Source organism: Musca autumnalis, unplaced genomic scaffold, assembly GCF_047663935.1.
Source record: "Musca autumnalis isolate F117 unplaced genomic scaffold, ASM4766393v1 scaffold_5, whole genome shotgun sequence".
NCBI lineage: Eukaryota > Metazoa > Arthropoda > Insecta > Diptera > Muscidae > Musca > Musca autumnalis.
In genome coordinates this window covers 33,093,043-33,110,662 of record NW_027412088.1, presented here as the reverse complement: position 1 = coordinate 33,110,662, position 17,620 = coordinate 33,093,043, and the positions used below count along the sequence as shown (strand labels likewise).

Sequence of the window (17,620 nt, the reverse complement as noted above, 5' to 3'; positions counted from 1 at the left end):
TGACTTTTTGTTGTTTCTCTAACGAACTTGTCTGTCCTGGTTTGTTATTCTTTGGCCAAGGTAAAGTGGGTGTTGAATGTATGAGATGGATGGCAGGTGGGGTGTGGGAGGTGTAAAAGGGATGCAAAAGTTTATTTAAGTCCTCGATTGTTGTGATTATTGTCTATGGCAACGGCAAGAGCAATATTAACAGCAGCAACAACAACAACTGGAGTCCTTACATTTATTCAACCAGCCCACCATTCATCCTTACATTAGAGTTTTTGTAAACAAAACTCTTGGATAGCCGTTGCTAGCTAGCAACTGACTGACTTCCTCGTACGCCTCCTCCTCCTCCTGTGACTAGAAGGCACACGTCTTTTTTTTATAAAAACCTTTAATCTCAAGCATATTTAATGGCTGTTTATCGTTTTCAGTCGTATTGTCATATTTGATTTTGTGTAAAAGATAACTGGCCCACACGCAAACTTCATTCACTTTTCATTTCCATTCATTTTCAAATAAGCCTGAGTAGAGGGTAGAAAAGTGCCATAAATTTTGCAATTGTTTACATTTGTACCAACAAAAAAGGATCATTCAAGTGTCAAGGGGATTTGTAATGTCAAATGGCGTTTAACAAGAATTATTTTTTTAAAGAATTCAATTCTGTGATTTTAATCGAACTTTAGCTATAATCCTGTGTGAATTACAACCTAAAAGGACACCCCTGAGAATTTAAAATGGATATTTATGCTTTTCAAGTTCATTTTATATTCCAACAACTGGTTAAGATTGTGTGTTGCGCCCGAAACTTATAAAATCACCCGTTAAATTTTCTGGTTTGATATGTTGCCAAGTCGCCTTGTCAGTTCAAATAAGGCGGAGAATTTCATTGTCTTATGCTTGGTTTACATTTACGAAATCCACTCGATTTCAACTGTCAATTCCTTTGCGTATACGTCACATGAAAACTCATCCGAAATCCATTGGATTTCATTTGACGTTTGTTTAAGCAATGGAATTTACAGTTGAAATCGAGTGGATTTCGAAAATGTAAACCAAGTACGTGTATATATAGCCGGATTTAGCAAACCCATATGGTTTCAAATGTCAATTCCATTGATTATACTTCAAATAAATTCTCATACAGAAGGTTAAAACCTGCAAAAAGCAATAATATAAACAGGCTATAAGTCAAGTATATCTTTTTTGGCAACATATCAAAATGTGTAAAATATTTTGCTAAAACAATGGTAAGATCTTTTTTTATTGTTGGAGTGCTTTGTAAGCTTTCAAAAAAAAAAAAAAAAACTAGCAAATTTATTTTTTTATTACTTTTGCTTTATTTTTCATTATTCGAACACTTTCTAAATAAAGTTGTTCGTTTGTTTCTAAAATTTCATTTCCCTCCCATATTTTACAATATTTTCCTAGGTGAACACTGTATTACCTTATTAGTGTTTAATGACAGGCCTGGCAACACGTCAAATTCGGTAAACTATATTGCAGCAAATGAAACAACCTTTTTTATTAAAAAATGTTTGATGTAAATGCCACTTTTATCTTTTTCCACATCTCTTTATGACAATTATGGTTTTCTTAAGTGGCCTGGTAACACTTCAAGTGCACTAGGTAGGTTTTACGTTCCCACATTTATGTTGAAATTTATCGACATGTAAAAGCCTTTTAAAAACCTTAAATGCAGTATATCATATGTGGGTCAGAATTAATATTAACGTTTACATTACACTAGATTTAGGAAATCCGTTATAAAAAAATCTCCATTAAAGAGGTTAACTCGGCAAAAAGCTGTAATGTAGGCAAGATACTTTATAAATTTATATAAATAAACCGAAATTCCAAATGTATACCTCTATTAGCAACATTTTAAAAGTGATCAAAATTTGTTTCATTTGATATAGATTTTAAAAAAACTACCCACAAAAACTGAACTTAATATCCGTAACGAATCAACCTGTTATTTACAAATTTAGTTTTTCCAATTGTCTATTATTGAAATGAAAACAATAGTTTTCTTGTTACAGGTGCACATACTGACACAACGTTTTATTTTTCAACTTGTTACATTCATTTCCCTCCCCTAATCGTTTTTCATTGCTCTCTTTTTCATTTTCCATTTCCCACATTTATTTATTCTATTATGCACTACTGTTTTGTTGCATTGTTCATACCGATATACCTATTGATCGTTTTGTTACGGGGGCCTGAATTCTACACACAACAGGTAAACAGGTAGCCGGCTAAAAAGGTGTTCACCTATTTAGCCAAAGTTAATTAGCAAATTTATGTTAAGTCATGGTGGTGGTGGTGGCAGTAGACGAACGATTAGAAAAACAATATTATCAAAATTTTCAAATGTTGTTATGCTTCAGTTGCTTTAATTTATTTTCTTGGGAATTTTTTTTCGTTGAAAAGTGAGTGAAGTAGTTTTTTTTTATTGGTGTCATCATCATGAAAACAAAAATGCAATTGCGTAAAGAAAATAAAATGATACGGCATGTTTTGTAGAAAAAGAAATCATGTTTTTCTAACGGACGACTATAATGTGAAAAATGTTATTTCAACATTATAGCTCTGTTCATTTACGTGCAAGAATCTTCAAGTTTTACAACTTTTTACACGAAAAGCATTCCTTTACTTTAGACACCGTACAATTCAAACTACTCCCAGTTTACAACTTTTAATACTTTTGCCGGTTTTACTATTTTCAAAAGTAAAGGAACAGACCATATGATGGTTTATATTTGTGTAAATGTGTACATGTTGAAAGTAATAATTTTTGATATTAAACTAGTTTTCACAATTGACAAATTTCTTTAAGTCGGTTTGGTTTGATGTCGGCCCATGTTGTTAAAGTAACCTAGAAATGTTTGAAAGTTTTGTCCAAATTTAAATTAGGCCATTTTTCCAGGGGCAAATGTAACTTTTTTGGTGAGAGTGAGTGAGACTCACGTCTCCTCTCCATCAAACTTAGACTTGCCACAAGGAAAATTGCCTATTCTAAATCGGAACCTCCAAGTTCCCCTGGTTAACCCGGCAAAAACGAGGAATTTCAGTGAAAAATGCGCCTGAAGAACACCTCGCAGCTTAACGTCAGGAATCAAGCCAACCTGCAGCAAATGACTGAAAAGCTTCTAAATCTGTTTTTACACGACAATAGAAACAAAAGATTTGTTATAGCCGCTTAACTATGTAATAGCTCATTTAGACTAGCCGTAAATCATCAACTCGATTTAATAAATCCAGTACAAATCTCATTGCATTTAGATATACCTTTAGAGGATTTAAATTGCAGTCAGCTGATTTTTTTCATAGCACAATTACCAAGGTAGATGCATTAGCCCATCTGATCGAATTTGAAAACTCAAAATAAATTGTTGTAAAATGAATTCGTTTCAAAAAACATACGGCAAATTACAAATTTATTGTTTAATATTGAAAATGTTAGCACATTATGCTACTAATGCTAACTAATGAGCAAATAAAGAATTATTTTATCGTTATTTTATAGACAACGTAAATCAACTTGGTATATCAAAGAAAATTTAATTTTTTCGGCTTGTTTACAAATTTTGACATTTTAAACTATTTTTGCTGTAGCAATTTACCGATGCATCTACCTTGTTTCTTGTGGCAGCTTGGAACTTTTTGTATTTTCTAGCAACATGTTGCAAAAAACAGAGTTATATACGAGGATTTATGCCGGATTTAAAACAAATCCACTCAATACGAGGATTTATTTTTGTATGGGAAATCTGGTAGATTTTGGCCGGATTTAGGAAATAAAACCTAATAATTGGCTAAATCCGGCTAATGATGTCATATATAAATGACCTATAACATGTGGTCTCGCAAGTTGGTTTATTTCTCCAAAAATGTAATGCTAGGTTTACATTTACGAAATCCACTCAATTTCAACTGTCAATTCCATTGCTCAAACGTCAAAGGAAATCTCATCTGAAATCCATTGGATTTCATTTGACGTTTGACCAATAGAATTGACAGTTGAAATCGAGTGGATTTCGTAAATGAAAACCAAGCATAATAATGTTTGATGTGATGAAACATTTAAAAAAATTTTCTTGAACCCATTTTACACTTGCACTTAAAACAGGTGTTTTGGCAGTTTGTCATTAATTTGACAGATATTGTATGGAATTGAAAACTTAAATAATGCATGTTTTATAAAACATGTTAAATAAAAATGCGTTTCAACGTTGTTTGGGCTTGATATGTTGCTAGGACACTTAAGAAAACCTAACTGCCATAAACCCCCCTATTTAGTCCCAATTTACATTGGGCGAGTTTACTTGCGGCAATTGTCATTTTGTAGGAGAGAGAGGTGAGGCATATGGTAACCCTTTGCCTCTCAGCACCCTCTCTCACATACAAACTGACAATTGCCGCAAGTAAACTCGCCTAATGTAAATTGGGACTTACACGTGGAAGAAATTAATGCCATATTCTCACTGTCAACACATTAATCAAATGAAAAAGGTGCTTGGCCACACATCAAACCATTAACTCAAAATATATGGTCTGTTCCTTTCACTTTTCAAAATGTTAAAAGTAGCTGAAGTAGTAAAAGTTATGAACTTCTTTCATATGCTATCCGAAGGGAACGCTTTCCAAGTTGGTTAATTTTTCCAAAAATTTAATAATTTTTGATGTGATGAAAACCTTTTAAAAAGGGAAATTTTTTGCGTTGTTTAGTCTAGACATATTGCTAGGACAAGAAACAGAACTTAACTGCCAAACAGCCCTCTATTTACACATGGGAATGGGAGAAATTCATGTCAGAATCTAACAGCAAATACATCAATCAAATGATAAAGGGACTTGGCCACACATCAAACCCTTTAGTTAAAACATAGTTTGAGAAATCTAGTACGTATAGATTTTTTAATCCATTCGATTTCAAATGTCAATTTCATAGTGTATACGTCAAAAAAATCAATGGTTTAAATCAACACGATTTGATTTGACATATACGCTATGGAATTGACACTTGAAATCGAGTGGATTGCGAGTCTAAACGTACTATTAGTTATTGCAAAAAACTTTAAAGTGCTGAGAGTTTTTTCGTTTACTGGAATAAGATGGTGTTACATCAAATCATATCAAACGTCAAATTTGCTTACAATAATACATTACTTTGGATTGCTTGTTTACATTTTGTATGTGATTTTATTCACAATAATGCATTTTGACAACTGGTATGAAGATCAGCTGTTTTTGCCGTTGTACCTGTATTATTGTGCCACGTTTACTAGTGAATAAAAATCATGACCAAATAATAGTTCTGTTCCTTTAGATGCAAGAATCGTATGTAATTTAGCGACCAAAGTAAAGCTGTCGTTACGACTTCGTAATAGCAAAAGTGCTGCAGACCCATATTTTAGATTTTATATGCTCGCTTGAAAAAGCTATTACAGAATCTTTTTTGAACCACAAGATATCTATTTCATCAGAAACGGGCACTAATAGTACATTTAAGTTATTCTCATACAATATATGTATGTCAAATAAATCGATATATTGCACTTAATCATCATCGTATAAAGTTTATAGTCTATAAGGCTTTTTATCTTCAAAAATGTTCCGTAAAATCCATTTGAAAACAACGTCATTTCCACAAATACGGTTTACACAACAACAAAGAAATGGTGAAATTGAAATTGCGTATTCATTTAAAAATATTTTTTAATGCCTTTTTACTAGGTTCTCTGCTTTCCAAGCGTCAATTTTTGCAATTATCATCTTGTTGTTTGTTTCAATAAAACAAATAAATAATTCATTCATCTTAAAGAAGTGGTGTGCTGAATACAAATAACGATAAAGAATTTAATTATTTACTTGAGATGTGCACGAAGTTAGGTGTATGTGTATAAGCCAGGTTTTAACAAGAAAATACTGGTTTAACACATTATAAAGCTCTCTGAGAACCAAGTTTTCGGCCATGTTTTTGTTTGCAAGCCACTCTCAAGATGAGAATAGCAACAATGAGAGTTTGAATTTCTCAATTTCTTGGCAATTATTGTTTTTCGTGAAGTGGGTGACTCAACTTTTGAAGCTTGAATTGTAACGTTCCCACCATTTACCTACTAATACATTGCTTATCCATTCCGCTAGATGTGGCATCTGTTTTTTTTTTTCATTATCTTCGTTGGATTTGTATGTATGCTCCCCCACTTTTTCTATTCGTATTTAGTTTTGAATTTTTTAACTTACCTGTGGGTAAAATAGCATTATTTTCACGTCTCCAACTAATGGTTGGTGTTGGATAACCACTGGCATAACATTCCATTTGGACTTCACTTCCTTCGCTGGCCACCAATGATTGGGTTGAGTTATCGGAGATAATGGGAGGACGTCTTACGGACAACATAACATTGGCACTGACTTTGTGGGTAACAGACATAACAATTTGACAGGTATATTGGCCAGCATCAGTCTCTTGAATATCTTTGATTTGTAGCTTATAGGTTGATGAATTCGGATCGTAGCGCAGGGCAAAACGTGAATCTTTTATAACCAAGGTGGAACCCGTTGACAAGAATACCGAGTCTCCAGCATTTTTGGTCCATATAACAGGATAATCGGTGGCATACTGTACTGAACAATCGAATTCGACTGTGCCACCAATATCCTTAATCTGTTCTTGTGTAATATATGAAATTGTTGGTGTTCTTTGGCCCTGGACGCCATTGAGTAACATCAGCGTTACAAAGAGGCCAACAATTGTGCTGGATATTTCAGTAAAAATTCTACTTCTAAACGGCGACATTTTTGTGGTTATTTTGTTTGTGTCTTTTGTTAATTTATTTTTTAATAATTTTAGTTTGTTTTTTTATTTATTTTCTTTGGCAAACAACAAAAAGAAAAATTGCACCACACCCTAAGCCCGTTTTATTAGAGTCGTTTTATTGGAAAAGAAACGCTTAATAATTTAATGCTTTGGCTTGATCTTTTCAAGTTGTTTTGTATCTTCGCGACGTCGCGTACACACAAGAGCTGCTGCTGCTTCTTAAAGAGTCAAGTAGATACTGGTATGCGGACTGCTCTTTTCCTTGATTGATTCTCAGTTAATTTACTGTGACTTGACGTTGTCGTTCTCACAAAAAGTAATAAACTGTTATACAAAAGAGCACCACTTTACGTTTTAAGCCAAGTTTAAACATACACGTTTACACTCGAGATCTCCACTGAAATGTGAAACACACGTACTATTGGGTTTTATGTTCTTTGGTTTTTTTCAAATTCGTTATTCTCGCGCTCTCACAAACACACACTTCTGTTGCCTTCCTTTCCCGCTTTTCTCAAACAACACACCACACAAAAACCTTTAACCGTTATTCAAAACTAACGTACGTCTTTACTCGTTGAACGTCGTCAAGCGAATGAATTTGTTGTGTTGTTCGTGTCGCTTAACTAAGCTCATGTTAAATGTTGTTTGTGCGTGCGTATCTATGTTTGATGTTTTGTTGGGTGGCACAAATGCCTACGTCCGTCCGTGACTGTGTACGAGTGAGAATTTAGATGTGTTGTTGTTGTTAAATATGGCGCTCAATTAATACTGTTGGACAATTTGAATGTGTGTGTGCGTTCGTGTGTATTATAAGACTGCCTTCCTAATTATACAGGTAGTACTGTTACCGCCACCATAGAGTGACCATGCAACAAAATTTCTTTCAATTTCACAAAAACAACAATAATTTAAATTTGAACAGGTACATTTGCGTTGCATGTGAATTTACTGTTGTTGCTATTTTCCGTAATGTACAATATAAACACACGCTGTGCATTTAAAATAGAGTTGTTGCTTTTTTCACTGTTAACAAATAGTCATTAAGATACCATTTAAGGATGTTTTCATGGTTTAAAGTGTTATTAATAGGATTTCCAGGGATCTTTAACACTTGTTAAGGCAACAACTAAACAAAACAAAAACGCAGCAAGTCATAAAAATATTAACGGATTTAAATGTTGTATACCTACCCGCCGGTTTCTGTGCAGTTGAAACTTAAGCTGGGCTTCCGTTTCGGTAATCCATCAATTCCTTACTACTGATAAATTATAAAGATATCTATCTGGAAAGGATCAAAAACCAAAATATGATATTCCCAATTTGATATTCCTTTACTTACAGCACAAATTTGGGGATAATACTATGGTTTCAACGTACGACCATGTAAAAATATATATGATTGTTTCAAGATCGTTCTACTTTGACCACGACAAGTTACGACACCCAAGATCTTTTGCAGCCATTCAACCCTCGGATCTCTCTTCTATCAATGTTTGGCTTTGTTTTCAATTCAATTCAAATACTTTATTTTTTCAATGAAAATGTTACAAATGTGATTGTTAGTTGTATGAATTATATTTTAAGTTGTGTTGATAAAATAAAGTTATACGGCATGGTTTGGTTATTATGGTATTAATAACTAAATTCGCTTATTAGCCATTGTCCATACATCGACGCCTGTCTTATATATAGTTGGACTAGATTGTTCCATTCCCCACCATTTAATATATTTATAATATCGTCTTCCGATAGCACACTTTTCTTGAAACATCTTACTCTAATGCTAGAAAATATTGGATTCCTTCCAATGAAGTGTTGTGATGTTTCCTCTTCTCTCAGGTTACATACTGAGTACATATTACTCCGCTCTTGTCTGTAGTTGTTTAAACTCCCAGTGGGAAAATGGGAAAATGTATTACCTTTGTAATCGAGAAAGGGATGCAATTGACCAAAAAATGCGCATTAATTACCTCCTATATTCCCAAATCCAATGGTAATGGAATCAGTATACAGACAATTCGTAGATTACACATTCGTTTCTTCTGGACTCAAAAAAAGAATGCATTATTTTCCTAGGACATGTTCCGTGTTAACAATAATGTATTCTGGAATCAATAAACCATAGTATTTCTGCATTACCTTCTCGTTTACCATTGCTTCTACTTTCCCGTTGGGCTGAGTATCCCCGCTCTGGACCTCATTATTATTATTTGATTTTGACTGTAATTGTAGCTACCTCCAACCCTTGGATTTAGAACTTTGTAAATTCGTTGTTCACTTGCCTGTGAATTCTGTAGATTCGCATTATAGTTAGCCATTATTAGTTCCTCCATTAATCGTTGACTAGCAATATACCAGCATTCCTTGCTTCGGATAATATTTTGACTCTCTATTCTGTAGAAGTCCAGTTGATCTTTGAAATGCTTAAACCATAAAATATTAACCCTCGTAATCTTCTTTGCTTCTTTCCAAAAAGAGTTTTAGCTACATATTTGAGGTGAAGAAAATATGTATATATCGTCTACTGAAATGCCCAAAGACGTAACCCTTTGAGGGTTGACGATGTGTATTCTGGTTGGTACCCGGTTTCCAAAGTTAAAATGTAAGAGCTAGTATTTTCTGGTAGCTGAAGGATGCGTTTGATGTAATATCTGTAAAGATTTTCAACTTCGCCAGAGTGTTGATTTCCCCACACCAGCGAACCAAAACTTTGAATAGCGCTACATACCGCTTGAAACATTTTCCATTTGGCTTTTAATGAGATTTTTGGTATAGATATGAAGCTGCTCCATGTGGCATTAAGACAACATTTAGCTGCCTCATTTTTCATTAATATATGTTTTGCAAAAGATAATTTCGGGGTCGGCACAATTCCTAGGTAATTGTACTCGTTTACGACTCTAAAGGCCTCGACACATAAGAAGCATGGCATTCTTGCTTATGTCATATCTGGTAAATGACTAAAGACCAAGTTCGACCTAATTCAAATGTGATTCTCAAATCTTTTTATTAGGTCGAACTTGGTCTTTAGTCTTTTATCAGATATGACTTAAGCAAGAATGCCATACTTCTTATGTGTCGTGGCCTTTATTGTTACTCCATTGTAAAAGCATGTTTCATTTGCCGCTATCCTACATCCTTTGCGAAACACCGTTATTTCTGACTTTGATTCGTTGACTTGCATTCCCGATCTTTCACAGTATGTAGCCAGGTTGTTAATCATATCCATTAGAATTTTGACGTTGTCGGCTAGGATAACAATCATACGCATGCATTAATAGACGAATGTTCATTTCGTCGATATAAAAACCTCCATCCAATGCATCATGCAGGTCATTCAAATACAGCGCGAATAGAATCGGCGAAAGCAAGCATCCTTGTTTAACACCTGAGTTGGCATCGAAGAAAAGTGGAAGGGTTTCTCCGGTCCATACTGCTGAATTGGTATTTAAGTAAATATTGTCTATGAAGTGCAAGAGTCTCCCGCGGGTCTCTATTAAATGCAGCTTTGAAGTCTACAAAGAATGCAAAAACCTTTTTTATTTTGCATGATTGACATCCCTGTTATCAGTTTTGCAATGCAGTTCATAAAAGATATCCCTCCTCAATAGTTGCTGTGTTCATTTCGGTCTCCTTTTTGATGTATTGGGATTATAATACTTGAGCGATATATAAGTCATCATGGCCATTTAAAATGTTTGTGAATGATACACTTATGGGTCTATCTTGTATTGCCACTAAACTTAAGTTGCGTTGTCAGTTGTCTGCGCGACTGAGACGAAATGTTGTACCATTAATGTCAACTCAACTGGGTGGTCGATAAACATGTTATCGATCAGTATTTTTTCAAACTTGTGACCTCTATTCGCCAAAAAAAATAAAAACATTTTAAAAATAATTGCGCTTTCAGTTTGTCTTCGGACGGCTCACAGCACAGGCATAAATTTCTATTGAATTCACGCCTACGGGCTTAAAAAATTGACAAAATGGCGGTGTTAAGTTCTCGCTTGGCATCCCACGTGTTTTAATTATCAAGGATTTATTCCTAAATATACGATTTCTTCGCAGAAGAAGACTTCGTAGCTTCCAAGTGCTATAAAGACGACTTTTACAAAATTCACTTAACTATTATATAAAACAACGAAAATTTGTAAAGAAATAAAATCCGATTGGATTAACAAAGAAAAGTAGACAAGGTCTACATAATTGGTGATGGCTTTAAACTCCCGCACAACTAGGGAGTAGGCCAAGGAGAATTATCTCTTAATTTAATTCGGAAAAAAAATAATTGCGCTTTGGATAACTCTTTTGTGTATTCTGGACAATATTTTAGTATTTTGGCTGAGTTTTCGAGCAAATTTGGTAAACAACCCAAGATTAGAATATAACCTGCCCATCAAGTTTTATTTGCTGTCCCAAAAAATTATAAGTTTGGTGGAATTATTTTTTGATGATGAAGAAAATGTACAGGACATTGCATCTATTAGAAGAAATTTGAGGAACAAGTCGAATCCATTGGAATTACCATCTGCACTGTAAGCTGATGATCATATGGAAAGATCTGTATAATCAGTAAATTATTTCAGGTTTAAGGCTTATTTTCGATTGCCAAAGGATGCCGTAGTTTACATTGTGGAAACGTTAAAGGATGACTTCAAAGTAAGTTACACACTTTTAAAAGTGTGCGCAGCGTTGCGATTCTTGGAGGACGGAAGTTTCCAAAAGTCCCATGGCAATGATTTCAACAATTGCATGGCTCAATCTACATTGTCGAGAGTATTGTCCACTTGATAGAGGACAAATTGTGCCAAAATTGGATCGTTTCGAAGTTGACAGAGGAGGAAAAAAGACAAAATAAAAACCATTTTTATTCAAAAACGAAATTCCCTGGTGTAGTTTGCTATATAGATGGAGGATGTTCGTCATTTGTACTTAAACTGAACCTACTGTATTTGTCACCAAATGTATTTGCAAAAGATTTGCTGTTGTCCGCTCCAAAGGCGATAAATTCACTTATTGTGATGGACCACCACCAGTGTCGTTGAAGTTTATTTTATTTTGAGGCATTTTCTTTTTCAACATTGTTTTAAAGTGAATCCAGACTCTGCCACTCTTCAGGTGTTCGTGTTGGAGGTTCATGGCTGTTTAAACTGTCCGAAATGGACCTCCACGCTTCATCCGCTGTGGCTTTAGTTTCACCAAAACTCCGGAACTCCTCGGGCTAAGTTTGGATTTTCACTCAGTTTATCAATTAATATTTCGAACTGCTGCTTTGTCGTTATTTTCACCATATTGATACATTATAATTATAATAATTAATTAATGATACACAGAATCAACAATTGTTAACAAAATGTTTATTTTTACTTCTTGTTTCTTCGAAAATGTTCACTGCAACTGAAAATTGGTGGTTGCTGAAAAACAGCCGCTTCGTCAACTGAGATTCGCAACTTCAGTTGAGAGTTGCCATACGTGAATCAATTTTGACAATTGGCAACGCCACTCAACTATAATTGTTATCGATGATCGACCCCTTAATGCCTCTAAGAATTTATCCGTTGTATTTATGAACAATTCATAAGGTACTCCGTCCTCTTTAGGAGCTTTGTGTTCCTTAACAGCTTTGAGTTGTTTTTTTTATCTTCGTGATTGAGAAAATATTGTCAAGCAGATCGTTCTGAACTTCGTTTTGCGTGTAATATATTTCTTGGATTTGCACTGGAGGAGGTGTTGTACCTACAGTCTTACCAATATTTCGGTAGCTTTTTCCTTCTTTCCATAATTTAACTGCACTTTTCCTTTCATCAACGCTGATTTCTTTGCCCTTGTTTTCCATCCTCACATCCATCGATTTTTGACTTCAACGGTGCAAGTGTTTTTATATTTCACTTAGTGTGTTTGGCATAGAATTTACGAATTTTTGGTTTCTTCTGTGGCTTTTAATGTCCTCCACTGGCATAATGCTTCGTAACGTTTCTTTCATATTTTCAACAATTTTCTTAGTATTTGTTTAATCATATAAACTATGTTACGCTCCTGCCATTCTGATAGAGCTAGGCTTTGACGTAAAAATGTCAGATTCTTTATAGTTATTTACCGCTGTTTGTATGGACGAATATGTTCTACTCTACAGTTATAAAATATTTCGATAGCTTTTTCCTTCCTTCCATAAATTAACTACAATTTTTACTTCATCAATGCTTACTTCTTTTCCCTTGTTTTCCATTCTCGAAATTATTCAAGAAATTCAACCCTAGGGGTCTTACTACCATCGATGTTTGACTTTCTTTTCAGTTATATTACGTTGCTGACAAGGATATTTTAATAATAGAACTACAGCTATTACAGCTGTCCTTAACTCATTTGTGGCATCAGTATTGCTGGTAGTCATGCTACCACCATATATCTTTTCTTTGGGCCATAAGTTCTCATAATTGAATTAGAATACGACTTTCTTGTGTTTACTAAAATTAAAGAATTTATAAAATAAAAAAAGTTATAAAATAAAAATTTAGGTGGTTTCTTTGTAAGTATAAATCGGCTTCTATTACAAAGCAAATAAATATTAAAAAAATACAAAAGACTTCATTTTACTCTAGCTGCTACCATTTGTTGGAGATTGTCATTGATTTCTTTCCATACTTCATCTTCCATTTTTTTTTTCTTTTTTAACAAAACTAACCTCTTTCATTCTCGGTGTTTAACATAGTTTCCTTTTCACAGTGCTGCTGACACTCCAAATTTTTTTATGTTTTTTACCTTAGACTTGCCAAACTCTGCCGTATTCCACAGTTTTTTTTTTGCACCTTCCCCAAACGGGGCCATCAATATTTTTTTTTTCTTTATTACTTATCTTAAAGTTATTTCTCTTCTTTATATCATTGCTACCTTTGCCAATGCCTTCTGGGTTTAGTTTTCGCAGCATGAACCATGTTCATAAATTCCCTCCCCAGTAAAGCTCTCCGGGGCAATAATTATGTAGAGGACGATGTCAGCATATCGTATATCACCTTTATTGTTTAGCTGTACATAGCCTGTTAATTTTGAAACAAAAATCTTCCAAGTAATATCGGTTTCTTCTGGGACAACTGTTTGAGCTCCAAGTACATCCCCTTCAATGTTTCCATCGATACTTCGGCCTCGTACGTGGCCATATCGTCCAATTTATTTGGAACATAGCAACATACATCCATTGAATTATTCGCTTCATTGGAAATCTTCTTAAATAATTCATTTTCCGGAATTAAGGAAAGTCAAATCTTAGAGAGCCATAAAATCTTCTGCACCAATCAACTGCTAAAGATTATCCAATTCTTATTCTACATTGTCCAACCATTGTTCAAGTTGATCTATTTTCCTCTTTCAGATAAATAGTGACATGTTTGGGAGTAGCTCCCCCATTTTTTCGAGCAAATAGCTAGGATTGTTCTTCTAACTCCACCTCCTTCGCAAAACCTTCAATGCTAAAATCAAGTTTTGAATCCATTATATATATTTTTTCTTAATTTCCAAGCCGCGACAACCATTTTACCATTTCGGTTTATTAAAAAAATGCCCACTTTTAATGACACAGAAATATTCTAACAAAAAAAAACTGAAAATTGCTTTACTGGTTCCATTGAGCTTCTTAAGACGGGCGTTGGAAATTCAATTTGAAGGAACAAAAAGTAGGAATATGTAAATAAGCAAAATGTGTGTGAATTGAAAGACAAATTCTGTAAAGTTGTAAATTTTGGGAAATATACCTTGAATGGAAGATATACCACATGAATAGAAGATAGTGATCAAGGGTCAACAATAATTATATGAAAAAAGGAGATGGGCATGCGTTTACACATTAAACAATATCGTAACTTGTCATTTATTAAGAAAGTACAAATTTTCTATTTAATACTGAAGGTTATTGTCTAAAGTTGTAAAGATATAGAGGACAATCACATACAAATTTATTTCTCATCGTACACTAATGGGGCATAGCAACAGACACTGTTTTTTGATGGATTGAAATTTTTGTATGGTTCACACCATTTTACTAAATTCAAATTTGTAAAAAATGACAGTAGTTATGCATAAAACATACCGTGTAGAAGCCCCATAATAAGTACCACTAACATATGTAAACAAAACATGATAATGCCATGTTCATACCAGCATTTGAATCACGTTGTTCGCTCTCATAATTACGTACATGAATTAAGCCGTTCGTACGACATGGTACATAATTCATAGCAATATGATTCATATTTTCATACTTTTTCTTTACTCATTTTAAAGAAAGTTTCAGCCAAAAGACAAGTAAAATTAATTGATATAAACTGAAAAATATTTGCCTTTCTTTCGGATATCAATTTAATATTAAATTATTATAATATATATATTAATTTTATTTTCATTCATTTTTTTCTATTTTTTCTCTAAATTTTGGTGTTTTCAGAACATTTTTTATTTTTCTATTTTCAAAATTAACGAGAGAGAGAGAGAGGCCTGCCAAAACAACTTTTTGGTATACAGACTTTCTGGCAGGCATTTGATTTTTGTTTCTAAATTTGTACGCGAATTTAAAACGATGGACAAGAAATGCAACTGCAATGAAAGAGAAGACAAAATTTGCTATGATTTGAATGTGTACTAGTCGTTAAACCGCTTAATTTTCATTCACGTTTTGCAGTTTTTCTAAAAATATATGGGTTTTTAATAAATTTTTAAATTTTGTATTTTTCCTGTCATAATTTATTTCAATAAACTCTCATTTGTTAGAGATGGCACATATTTTTGAATTGAAAATGTACAAAAATCGTTGTTTGTTCTCAAAATTCAGTATGGAAAATGAGGTAATTATATCGTAATTTGGGTTTAAAAACGAATAGAGAGCGAATTAGCCTTAGTATGAAGAAGGCATAAGTGTTAAAAATATTTAATTTCAAATAAATAAATATTTCAAATAATAAGTCAATATTTATATTAGGCAATTTTCCTTGCGGCAATTGTCAGTTTGTTGGAAAGAGAAGTGGGGCATATGGTAACCCTTTGCCACTCAATACCCTCTCCCATCCACAAACTGACAATTGCCGCAAGGAAAATTGCCTAATGTAAATATGGACTAATAAATAAATACTTCAATAAATAAATAAATAATGACAAAGCAACTAACATTTAAAATAAATAGCTTTTTACTTGCCGGTTTTCTCTTGTATGCCGCTTAATTTATGCGAATTGTTGTTGTAGCAGCATAGAAACCTAAGTAGAAACATAAGTTTGAGGCCGAAACACTATGGTTTCGGGTCAATCCGGTACGAAAGAACGATATCCGATTTGATGTAATTTACTTGTTTGTCAAGTGCAAGCTTTATTTTGTATCAATTTCTATTTTATCAAACAATTTTATGTCCAAAGTTTAAGGCTAGAGAGGAGCGATAATTTTAGTTGTTTTGTTATTATGCTTTTTTTTGGTTATGTTAAAGTTTAAGCTAGGCTTCAGAGTAGTTTAAGATTTTATCGTTTTGTGTAACTTATAGCTCATTTAGATTAGCCATAAATCCTCGACTGGATTTAATAAATCCAGTACAAATCTCATTGCATTTAGATATACATTTTGGAGGATTTCAATTGCAGTCAGCTGATTTTTGTTCATAGCACAATTACCAAGGTAGATGCATCAGCCCATCTGAACGAATTTGAAAAGTTAAAAGAATTGTTTGTAAATTGAATTCTTCTCAAAAAACACACGTCAAATTACAAATTTATTATTTAATACTGAAAATGTTAGCACATTATGCTACTAATGCTAACTAAAGAGCAAATAAAGAATTATTTTATCGCAATTTGCCATCTAAAATAAATAAACGAATTATTTTATCGTTTAGACATCATAAATATTAGTCTTGGTTGATTAAAATCAACTTTGTACATCAAAACAAATTTAATTTTTCCGCCTTGTTTACAAATTTTTACATTTTAAATTATTTTTAGTGTAGCAATTCACCGATGCATCTACCTTGTTTCTTGTGCCAGGTTGCAACTTTTTGTATTTTCTAGCAACATGTTGCAAAAAAACAGAGTTGTATACGAGGATTTATGCCAGATTTAAAACAAATCCACTCAATAGGAGGATTTATTTTTGTATGGGAAATCTGGTAGATTTTGGCTGGATTTAGCAAATAAAACCTGATAATGGGCTAAATCCGGTTTTAGTCCCGGTGCACTAGAGTGATTTCATTAAAAAAATGTCATGAAATGATGCGTCCCTATATCGAGTTCCATAGTAGGGTAATATCATGAAAATGTTTCTAGTGGGGAGATCGATCTCCTAATTTGATGAAATTTTTCAATGAAATCACGCTAGTGTGGGCAGGGACTTATTGTGGCCTATTGAGATTTTCTTAGAATAAAATGTGAAATAATATTAATAAAATAAATAACCCTGCGTTTACACAATATAGGACAGTTGACTTCATGTATTGATTGTCAAAAACCCAAAACTTGCCTGTGTGACGTAGACGTCCCGACATATGCAAAAACAGTTGTAAACTTATGAATGAAAATCATCGATTCCTTTTTGTTTCCCTTTCACATATTTTGTTTTTATTCATATTCTTTTATTTTCAACACATTTCAATTATCGTTTCACTTCTTTTTACAAAAATGTAAAAAAATTGTTAACCCTACTGTCTCTGAAAAATCCGAAAGAAAAATGGACAGCTGGGAGACAAACGACAAATATATGTTTGTGTTAGTAAATCAGAGTTGTATTTGGAGACAAACTGTCTGGTGTAAACGCCTAGTAAAACTCTCTCGAAATCGACAAAAATTAAA

The 17,620-nt window shown here is 33.5% G+C and overlaps 1 protein-coding gene across 1 annotated transcript in view; it reads right to left on the bottom strand.

Moving 5' to 3' along the window:
• Positions 1 to 17,620, bottom strand: part of Lac (septate junction protein lachesin) — a 63,012-nt gene that overhangs the window by 35,655 nt on the left and 9,737 nt on the right. Inside the window, exons 3-4 of the mRNA XM_073955498.1 lie at positions 7,999 to 8,090; positions 6,232 to 7,934 (exon numbers count right to left, since the gene is read on the bottom strand). Of these exons, the coding sequence (XP_073811599.1) occupies positions 6,232 to 6,787 (556 nt within the window). The 5' untranslated portion in view covers positions 6,788 to 7,934; positions 7,999 to 8,090. The remainder of the gene's footprint in view (positions 1 to 6,231; positions 7,935 to 7,998; positions 8,091 to 17,620) is intronic.